The sequence below is a fragment of the Galeopterus variegatus genome, unplaced genomic scaffold, assembly GCF_000696425.1.
Source record: "Galeopterus variegatus unplaced genomic scaffold, G_variegatus-3.0.2 Scaffold436, whole genome shotgun sequence".
Taxonomy (NCBI): domain Eukaryota; kingdom Metazoa; phylum Chordata; class Mammalia; order Dermoptera; family Cynocephalidae; genus Galeopterus; species Galeopterus variegatus.
In genome coordinates, this window is record NW_007726547.1 from 290,056 (window position 1) to 301,222 (window position 11,167).

Here is an 11,167-nt window from a genome sequence, read left to right on the forward strand (position 1 = left end):
AAAAAAAAAAAAAACTAGCAGAGGAAACTGAAACGGAGTGGATGGGGGAGGGGGACCCAGCAAAGGTGATCTCGCAAAAGAAAAGTGATCAACATGCCAAGTGCTCCTGGCAGACCCAGGTGAGGGATAAGAATGGACATGGACTTCTCAATGAAGAAGTCATTGGTGACCTGGACCAGAGCAGGTTTTGCAGAGCTAAGGGGTATGAAGGATTCATTGAAGGGAGTTCCAGAGACAACAAGAAAATGGATATAACAAATGAAAATTTATCAAAGGATTTGCTAAGAAGGGTCAGAGAGAAAATGAGATAGTAGTTGGGAGGGTGGGGAGAGCTAAGAGAGAGTTTTCTCTAAGGTGGAGAAGATGGTGGCATGGTGGCATGGTGGCATGGTGTAGGGCAATGTGCATGATCCAGCAGGAAGGAGCAGACACTGATGCTTCAAGAGAGAGAAGAAAGAATTGCTGGAGCCATGCCCCAGAAGAGACAAGAGAGGGTTAGAATGGCTTTAGGGGGCTTGGCCTTAGCTGGGTGCACAGGTGACTCAACTATCCAAAAAGGAAAAAAAAGAGAAGTAGAAAGGTTAACAGGAGACACATTATTTCCCTATGATATGAAATTTACAGAAGAGACAAGAGAGGGTTAGAATGGCTTTAGGGGGCTTGGCCTTAGCTGGGTGCACAGGTGACTCAACTATCCAAAAAGGAAAAAAAAAGAGAAGTAGAAAGGTTAACAGGAGACACATTATTTCCCTATGATATGAAATTTAATCTGATTTTTGTCTTTTGTTTCTAAAGTGGCTATTATTAAACATGGGTCAGAAGAAAACCATAAACATTCAATTCTGCAAGAGGTCACTTTACCAGGGCATTCTTTAAAAGACTGTTTGAAAGGACAAAACAATTACCTTTATATAATAATTTGTGGCCTGATAAAAATACATTTAGGAATAACATGTGCTTGATGCATTATATTTAATGTAAAAGATACAGAGCCTCTAATGGTAATAAATGAGAACATTCAGAAAGAATATTTCCAATATATGTTGTGGTGAATGTCATTAACTGAGCCTGTCTTCGAGTGCATTTTTCAATGGTGTGATAGTATTTATTTACCCCATGTTATTAGAAAGTGAATAGTCACTAGCCTTCAATTTTCACATCAATTGCAGAGAAAAGATTCCATTTTCTGCACAGTCTGGAATTGAAATTGACTTAGCATCTCAGAACTGTCAAAAATTTCTTTTACGAAAAGGTTTGCATTGCAGAGACTATAAGGTAGGTGTCATCCCTGACACTTGCATTCTATATTCGCGCCACAGGTCCATGGAAAAGAAACGTTAAGGAACATCAGAAAAGGTCTTAGAGAGGCCCAGTTATCATGCTGTGTGCCTCTGCCGGCTTCCTTTGCAGTCAGCTTGAGTGCTGTGGATGTCAGAGGTTCTCTACTTAAAACTGCTAACAAGGAAAAGAATACTTGAAGAATATGATATCAGCTACCCTAGAACTTGTCTTTGCCAACAGGTCAGTCTGACACTTATTTTCCTGTGTTCAAAATGGGAACCATTGTTTCAATTCAAATTAAAAGCAGCATACATTAAGCCCTTGGGATTTATAAATTTGGAATTTATTCCAAGGAAATCTCCCAAGACGTATACTTATGAAACAAAGCTATTCTCTGTTCAGGTGTCAAACAAGAAATCAAATAAAACTGTGTAAAATCTCTTTTCAAGTTCTTTCTTCTTATTATAAAGTATTGCTCCTATAAGGTAATGCTCCTGTAAAGTTTTGTTTAGACAGGGTTAGTCTTCCACATACTTATTTTAATTGCATTCCTTAAACCACCAGCAGATTGCATAGGATGCCACTGAACTTTACCAAAGTGAAACTGGTCACATTAGTCCACACAGCAATTAGGCCTGAGTCATAAAAAACTCCAAGCCCTGATATTTCCGACATGAGCAAATATTCACACTGTTATTGAGCCTCTTTCCTAGACTACAGGTGAGAGTCTTCACTGGGGTGTGAGTGGGGGTGAGGGTGGGACTGCAAACTGCTATCAAGTCAGAGCAGAGTTAAATCCTTCTCACAGGCACTCGACCCAATTCCATAAAACCCTTTATTAAATGCTTTTCTTTTTCATCTTTACGTTTATTTTTAATTCAGATGCAATTCTAACATTTTCTGGAAACAGCTAACTAAATCCAGGCTTTGTATGAAATCCTGAGGGGCTGCGGATAATAAAGGGACTGTGAATTAGGGCTTCTTACAAGGCAGAAGGCTTCATTCTAATGTAAGACAGTGTGACATCCACCTGCACTAGAATTTGCATCTGTGAGAACACTTGGCCAGGAAGGCTCTTTCCAGGAACATTTACAAAAGAGTATGCGCTCTCACAACATGTGGTCTTAGCCAACCTCAGGATTACTATGTGCCAAAGTAGCTCTATTTTTTCACACCAGAACAACTTGCTGGTCCAGCCATCCCTGAGCACAGAAATTTGTTTTTCTACCCCACAACCCCTATTTTTTGTGGAAACTCTGTAACCCACAAAGGGACTAACCCTTGCCAAAAAGACCCTTTCCAACTGGCCCACCTGATCAGTCTTTGTCCCCTTGCATCTCATCCCCGATGGATGACTATTCCAACCCACACACCTCACTGCTTCAGCCCTGTTAATTCTCCATGTGCCTGTGTCTCCCAAGCCACTGTGTTACACAATGAAACCAAATTGCTGGTGGTACTTTACATAACCTCAAAAGCACTGATCCTAACATCCAATTGGTGTGTGCTGATGATTTCTGAATACGCCAGCAGCTAGGACTATGGTTTTTCCACTATGCAAAGGGGCTAATAAAATATGATACAAAAAACAAAACACCACATTTCTGCCTTTTCAAGCAGTCATTTAAACCCCCAAGCTTGAAATTAAGATCAAAAAGTTCCAAATTGATTAGTATGGAAATTAACTAAACCATCAAAACTGCTGATGTCGTAAACAAAATTCGTCAACAGCCACTAAGAATTCATTAAAAGTAAATTTATTGTTTGTTTTAAAAAAACAACTGTGCAATATGTGCTGCTCAAGGCATTTTTGAATCAGGTTTGTTGTTCATCTCTTCTCAGGCTTCAGTTTGGCACGGCTAAACGAGAAACACGGTACAGACACACAGTTAGTAAGTACAGGTAAGGGCAGCAACAATAATTCGTGTTTGTTATTCTCGCAAAAGCTTAATACTTGTAATCTAAACTACAACATTAAGTTTTAAAATCTGATCATGTTCATCATGTTCTGAAAACTATTACATTCTAAAAAGGAAAAGATAGCAGTATATCTGATTTCAACCAAACCAGGTTTCAAACTAAGTTATCTATTTCCTCTTACAGAACTGAATAAAGCAATGCTGCAGGGACCCTGGTAATTATTTTACATGTAATTGGAGGATTCAATTTTAATGGTAATATTGCAACATGACTTTTGCTTTAGCTTCCCACAGCAGTAGGCACTCAATGAGCACATATGGACAGAAGCAAGAAATGAATCTGAGATGTGCACAGTAAGGTCACTTCCATGAACCTTCACTTTTAAAGCACATACAATTCTATGCCATTCCAACAACAACAGTACCGATTCTGCAGCAAAGCAACTGGACTTACTCCACAGCTGGAAAATAGGGAATGCATAATTTTAAGTTCTTAGTATCTGAGACAACAGGATTTTATTATCTTGTTGGTTATTTCTATTTGGAGATGGAAACTAAGGCAAAAACATGTTGCCTGATAATGCTGCTGCTTTCCTTTAAAAAAAATAGGGAATGCATAATTTTAAGTTCTTAGTATCTGAGACAACAGGATTTTATTATCTTGTTGGTTATTTCCATTTGGAGATGGAAACTAAGGCAAAAACATGTTGCCTGATAATGCTGCTGCTTTCCTTTAAAAACGAACACATTTAAAATATTAAACAATAGAGCTCCTTCCTTCTAAAGTATAGACTTAGTTCCCTTGTTAGTGATAATTGCATATAATTGCAGAATTCTCAGAAATATTTAATAGTGTTAAATTTGAATAGTCAAGCATTTGAGAATCAAACATATACAAAGTCTCAACATTTCAGAACCTCCCTCTCTGCACTTTGCACACAGAATGATTCCATTTGCAAGTCATGTTTACCTGTTTCGTAAGCACACTCAGGTTTCTTAGACACAAAGCCATTTTAATTAAGGCAACAGTAACTCCTTATGTGCAAAAGAAGATGTGGTATGTACAAGGAGAAATCAATGCAGACAGGGAATGCTTTACATTTGTTATTTGATTCTGCACAGATTTAAATGTGTGATTTAAAACTTGCATTAAGGCAGCTTTTGCACTTCATATATTCCATGATTTATAAATAGAAGAGTGATTCATATGACTCACAACATTCTTTCCTGGAGCTGTTTATCAATAATTAAATCATTTTGTGACTACCATTCAATGTGTGAAATAGAAAACCATGTTGTCTGTATATGTCAATGAATAAAAATATCTACACAATGTACCATCATTTCCTCTGGTACAGTTTTAAAACATGGTCCATCTATTTGGCCCTCCATATTTAACCCCAAATCACAGACTTTACATAATCTATGGGGTAGAAATAGTTTGTGCATGTGTCGAGTGGGGGTGGAGGGGAGACAGGATGCTGGTGGGGAAGGGAAGGTGGGGTGGGGTGAGCCTGTGAGCCTGGTTTTGAAGGAAAACATATTACTTCCTCAAGCAGATTAAAGCAGAAAAAGCTCATATACTGCTACGTTTACACAGAAAGCGAGACCCCCAACATCTAATGTCCCTTACTTACCCTTAGCCTTTTCTTTTTGCTATCTGAACCACAAAAAAGAAAAAGAAACAGAACACACACAGACATACCCCTGCTCTGCACATCAGGGGTATGGCACTGGCCTGCCATTCTTGAACTCCCTTACAAACTGTACTGAGAAATGTACACGCACGTACACTTTTTGATTGAGTTCTTTCAAACAACGCTACTTAGGAAATCACATCCTAGTCTCCTTAAAAGGACAAAGAGAAAGGAAAAGACTAATTTCTGTACTGAGAAATGTACACGCACGTACACTTTTTGATTGAGTTCTTTCAAACAACACTACTTAGGAAATCACATCCTAGTCTCCTTAAAAGGACAAAGAGAAAGGAAAAGACTAATTTTCAAATATTACTGTATTCCGTCTTGTTGTTAAAAAAAAGAAGAAAACATAAAAGAATCAACCTCAAGGTATATGTCTCAAATAATCAGATCTAGTAGGTAGATCTAGTACGGAAGGTAGTTTTAAAATGTTTCAAAAATCTAACAATGCTACTGACATAAAATAATGGGGTGAAGGAAGGATTAAGTGCCAACATTCGATAAAACAAAAAAGCTTATTTTATGTATAATAGATTATTCCTAACTCATTTTCAAGGAGTAGTATTTGGCAAGTTTGGCAACCCTTTCCAAAGAGTTTAAATCAGCGGTTCACAACCAGAACATAGCCATGTTCAAGGGTAGTAGACAACATTTGAGCTGCAACTCTGCTCAAACATGTATGTACATTCTCCACGTGACGATATATTGCTCTCCAGGGAGAAAAGCTCTGTTTTGTGAAATTCATAGACTTCCATGGTATAAATTCTCCCACCATGGCTGATTTTAAGGTACCAGCCCGATGTCACTGAACATGGAGCTTGGAAGAGCTATGCTGCAGCACCCAGTATACAGTGTTAAAACCATGCCCGTACGCTAATTGTAAATAATCTCAAAAGCAGAAATCACAGTAAAGTATTGTAAAATAATTAGGTAGTAATAAATTTTAAGTACTAATTACCTTTGATTTTTACGCAATTAAAAAAATTTTTAATAATGGCTATGTTTAACAACCAGTTTGCAAAATTTCTAAAAATTGAACAACTGGCTCTCACGAGTCAATGAGGGCTGACCCAACAAACCACTGATTCCACATATCCAGAAAAGCGTGGATGTCTGTGATTTTCTTACCAGTTCATTCTTAAACACTGGATGAATATTAGCATAATTTTAGAAAAACATCTGCAACTCCTGTACCTGAACATAGAATTTGATTTTCAAGAATATGCAGGCCTTTAAAGATACAGATGAGTCAATTCCTTTATCACAAAGCTGGCTTTCATTACAGGTTATCAGTACAGTCTGTAGATTTAGATCTAGACAAAACATCATGTAGTGTTTTACGGAACTTTCAGCAGAAAGAGGGTTGTGGTGTGCTGCTCTTCACAGCAGACATTTTCCCCACACTCTCCATTCCTCTGGCCCCAGAAAGCACTACCCTGAAGCCTCTCTTCTGGACTTGCAAGTTGCAAAAAACGATAATTTATAATTAATGTAACTCTAAGATACTAGAAGTTTATTTTTTACTCCATGACAAGAACAGAGCACTGTAACTATCAGATAAATACTGGCTGTTGAATGAAAACCGGCAAGCCATTAGCTTGTCATAAAGTCTTCACAAGAGCCCCTGGAACTGAGACTCTGCTATGAATCTCAGGGCTAGTTTTCTCCCACCTCTTATCCTCTCATTTAAAGAAGACAGTAGTACAAACTCCTTAAATTTTAACTGATGGGCAGCCGCCTTATTTGTGTGCATTACGTAGGTGCCAGCTTATGAGCTGTCAGATTGCATATATGGAACGAAAAGCCCCCTGGCTAACTCCGAAACTGAAATAAAGTGGCAGTTATAGCAATTTCATCCTGTAAGTATTCCTGGACATGGAATACAATCAAGAAAGACGATTTGACTGAAAATGCATTCAGAAGGAGCAGTTATAAACAAGAAAAAGTCTAATGGGAAACTATGAAAATCCCATTGTTCTGAAGCACTGGGAGACAGAAATCCAATCCTATTTAAATTAAAGATAACGCTGCTAATAGGCCAGGCTTTGTGTTCATGTAAGTCTAGAGTTAGCTTTCTTCTTCCATGCACTTGACTCAATGAGACATGTACAGAACACATCTGTTGTGCTGGGTAGCCCTCAGGGTAGGCTGTGATTCCTCGCCTTTCCAGGCCTGACTTATCTATAGAGTTCCCTGAGTTATTGAGGTCAACCTCAGGATTGTAAATCAAGAAATTCTATGAAAATGAAAATTCTCGTTCACATGTTGCAATTAAAAGAAAGTTAAAAGGAAGGGATTCATAACGCAGGATAACTACTTTTTGAAAAGTCAAGTGGCTGTGCTGTATGTTTTCAATTTTAAACCATCATCTTGATATGTTTAGGGGTTTAATTTATGGAACAATCAAGCAATCTTTATATTTAACATTAAATGCCTGAATATTATAAATCACCCTAGACGAACATTTATGGGAGAGTTTCAGTGCAACTTCTGAACAACTTGTCACTTTTATTGTATAGCAATGATTTGTAAAAAATGATATGCTAAGTAATCCTAGAGTATAATTTAAGGACACAAAAACAACTGTCAAGAAACAGCCAGAGACTACATTTAATGAAATCTTTACAGACTCAAGTAATAAGTTTTAAATTAATCAACACAGCTTAATTGAAGCTCTATTTGTAACATTTTTTATTACACTTGTTATTAATGAACCTTTAGATGCTACCACTAACTTGAGCTCTATGTTAAATTTAAATAATGAACCATTGTTCACACACACAAAAGAACAAACACTGCTTTAATAGCCCTTTGTCTCAATGGGGCTTTTACTCCCATGCATAGCTGAGATATAGAAATATCCCTCCTTCCCCTGAACAGTTATTTACACGGTTGGCAAGATGTCATCTTCAAAGCTGCTAAAAGGGTCTGAAAGAACTAAGCTGAAGAAAGTAAAAATGCAGTATGTAAGGCTGGGAATTATATAAGAATTTTGGTTGACCTCAGAGATAGTGTTTTCAAATCGGTGCTTTTAGTGCTTTTTATTAACCTCACGCTCATTTCTGTTTAGGGACGTTCTGGTTTGGGTTGGTAAAGTCTTACCTGAACATGTCTCCCAAGCCCTTTAGCATTCCCTTCTTGGCTTTCATTTTGTCCTTTTCCTTATCTCTGTCTTTCTTCTTCTCTTTTCCAGTTTTATCTTTTTTCCTGTCAGTCTTGTCACCTTTCTCTTGGTTGCCATTCACTTGTCTCTCCAGGGAGTGCGAAGGCTGATCACTGGCTGTGGATACAGACTCTCTCCCTGATCTTGAACTTTCTTCTGTGTCTTCTTCCACTTGGAAGAAAAGAAAGAAAGAAAGAAAGAAAAAAAAGATAAGGAATACGGTGAACCACAGCAGTGAAAATCAGGAAGCTAAAACACACGTGAGGACTTGCTTTCCTGCATTTTCTACTGCAGGATTGCAATGCTGTTTAACTCAGAGCAGAATTAGAACACAATACGTGACATGGATGGCTCCCCCGGACAGGTGTGTTCCCATGTGAAGTTGGCGTGCCCACAGTAAGACAAAAGCAGCTTCCTGGCTGCATGCTGATGTGCCCACAGTCACACCCTCCATGCTACAGAGCACACATTGAGGGGAGCACTGGCAGGACCTCTTTCCACAGCATAGACCCCTGAGGGTCTTGTGTACTCTATTTGCAAAATGAAAAGCAAGAAAACAAGCAGTCCCTCTTCAAGTGTTTCCTTTTTTCCTGGGTAAGGATCATGTAGATACACTCTGGCCCCTCATTAATTTGCTAAACTACAACCATTCATAATTACATACACCAACGTCAGCACACGGACTTCTTTCCTCAGGTTCCCAAATACGTCTATTTGTGATTTCTGTACACAGAAGAGTGGATTTTTTGGTTTATAGCTACAACAGATCTTCACAGCCTCTGTTAGTGCCAACGTCATAAGTAAATGCTACTATATATTCTAATCCTAAATAATTTTGCATACCCATCTGTACAATGGCAGCTGAACGTGGATGGGGCCATGAAAAGAAGTAAATCGATAGCCTCACTCCTCTGGACTTTGCAGATAAAAGATCTACTTAGAGATAACAATGTTCCATTCTGTTTAGCCGACACTTAGTAAGCTTATGGTCCAAGGGTACTTCAATACCCCAAACTTTTTGCATTTGAATGAATGACAAGTAACTAAAAGAGGCTTCCTCCTACCAAAAGAAATTTAGGAATTTCTCTAAGTCAGAAGCATAGAGGCACATAGTAACAGCCATGCTCAGAAATAATTTCTGAGACTGGTCACCTAAAGTTGTTTTCCAAATACAGTAAGAATTACTGAGGTTTCAGGTTACTCCTTGAATTCTGAGGTCATTTGTTTCTCCTGGCATCAACAAACAAAGCATGGATCAGTGTTTCTGAGCTTCTTGTAACACAGAGCCAGACAGAACAGTTAGCTGGTCATATTTTAATCTTTCACAGATTTGAATTCTGAGGTCATTTGTTTCTCCTGGCATCAACAAACAAAGCATGGATCAGTGTTTCTCAGCTTCTTGTAACACAGAGCCAGACAGAACAGTTAGCTGGTCATATTTTAATCTTTCACAGAAACCGATCTCCAAATCAAGTTCATACATCTTTGGCACTGACTGGTTCCTCAGCTGGTTAGAGCATGGTGTTATAACACCAAGGTCAAGGGTTCAGATTTCTGCACCAGCAAGCTACCAAAAAACTACATATATATACATCTTTAAGTGAAATTCAGTCTTGCCTCTCCGTTAGCAAGGGGCCTTTGAATTAGCAATATGCAATATCCAGGGTATAATAAGACCAGCTAAAACAATCCCAATATTTTAGTTTTCTATTAAACTCTTCACACATGTAAGAAGAGACTATCAAATGATGGAACAGCTATGCCCAAGTAAAACAATACATATATTATTTTAAGCTAGCTATTTATCATAATACAAAAAACGAAGGTTGCAGAATTCTTTTTCTTGACATATTGGTTAAAAACATGAGCCAATACATTTCCCATCCCAGCGGGTCATGCCCTAGGTACAGCCAGAGAGTAAAAATATCACCACATCTAAGTCAGAAAGGTACTTTGGAAAGGTCATGAGCACAACCTCTTCTGTTTCCTGCTGAGGAAACAGAATGGCTCGGGCCAGCACCTTCACAGTCTAGGCTCTTTCTGTCACGGACAGCTGGACTTCAGCAAGGCCTCCATGCAGTTCTTTGATCAACTCTGTTTGTGATTGCCCAATTCCACGCTTCATACAGCATGTATATGGGTAATTTATCATCCAGTCACTACACAATCTGCCCAGAAGATAATTCCAGCAGTCAACACTGCATTTCAGAAACCTACTGTCAATCCTGTTTGGTCATTTAATGCTGTGACTTGAGGCAGATATTGATGAAATCACTCAAGATCAAATGTGTACAGTGGGCTCCAGGACTGGCTGGCAACCACATAGATTACTTTGGGAAGGCTGGCCTCCTTGGTTAATGGACACAAAAGTACAGCTAGATAGGAAAAATAAGTTCTAGTGGTATATAGCCAGGCATCTGTAATTAACCAGAATTTATTATATGTTCTCAAATGGCTAGAAGAGAGGAGCTCAAATGTTCTCATCAGAAAGAAATGATACATTTTTGCAATGATGAATTTGCTAACTACCCTGATTTGATCATTACACATTGTATACATGTATTGAAATATAACTCTGTACCCCATATTGATATACAATCAATATGTTTCAATCAAAAAATAAATTCCTTAGAAATAAAAAAAAGGAAAGGTTGGCCTCCCTCTGTTGTAGAGGTTATCTAACTGTGAGCCGCTTCCTCCTTCAAAGGACATGGTGGCTTTAAGAAAATGTGCTTCTTTTCCTTTCATTTAATATATAAACAGTAATTGTGCAAGTTTGCTAGAAGAAGCCAGTCATATCTTTTCAATGGGCATAGTTAGTGAAAATCTATAGCCTTACAAATAATGCTGCGTTAAGGCTGTAATTTTTTTGGTGGACACAGAACAAGGAAAGAATATTCCTGGCCAACTGGCCCAACGACTTGCTAATTATGTGCATCCTTTTCAAATGAGAGCTCCCCCAAAGAATACAGCTTAAGCAGCATCGCAGCGCCTTGCCTAGTACCACTGAACATGGCTGTTTTCTATCTGCTTGAGAAGCACTGCTTCAACCCTTTGGGAAATCAGTGTGGCCTTGACTTTTTTTTTTTTTTTTAATTTATCAA

General features: G+C 38.3%; 1 protein-coding gene across 14 annotated transcripts in view; it reads right to left on the minus strand.

Annotated features, from left to right (window-relative positions):
• Positions 1 to 11,167, minus strand: part of PARD3 (par-3 family cell polarity regulator) — a 714,454-nt gene that overhangs the window by 214,984 nt on the left and 488,303 nt on the right. For 12 of the 14 annotated variants that reach the window (XM_008568729.1, XM_008568725.1, XM_008568720.1 and 9 more), the window contains one exon: positions 8,003 to 8,234. In XM_008568729.1, coding sequence (XP_008566951.1) covers positions 8,003 to 8,234 — 232 coding nt within the window. Of the gene's footprint in view, positions 1 to 3,022; positions 3,141 to 8,002; positions 8,235 to 11,167 lie in introns of those variants that run through there. The other 2 variants (XM_008568731.1, XM_008568730.1) reach the window with 1 other exon arrangement.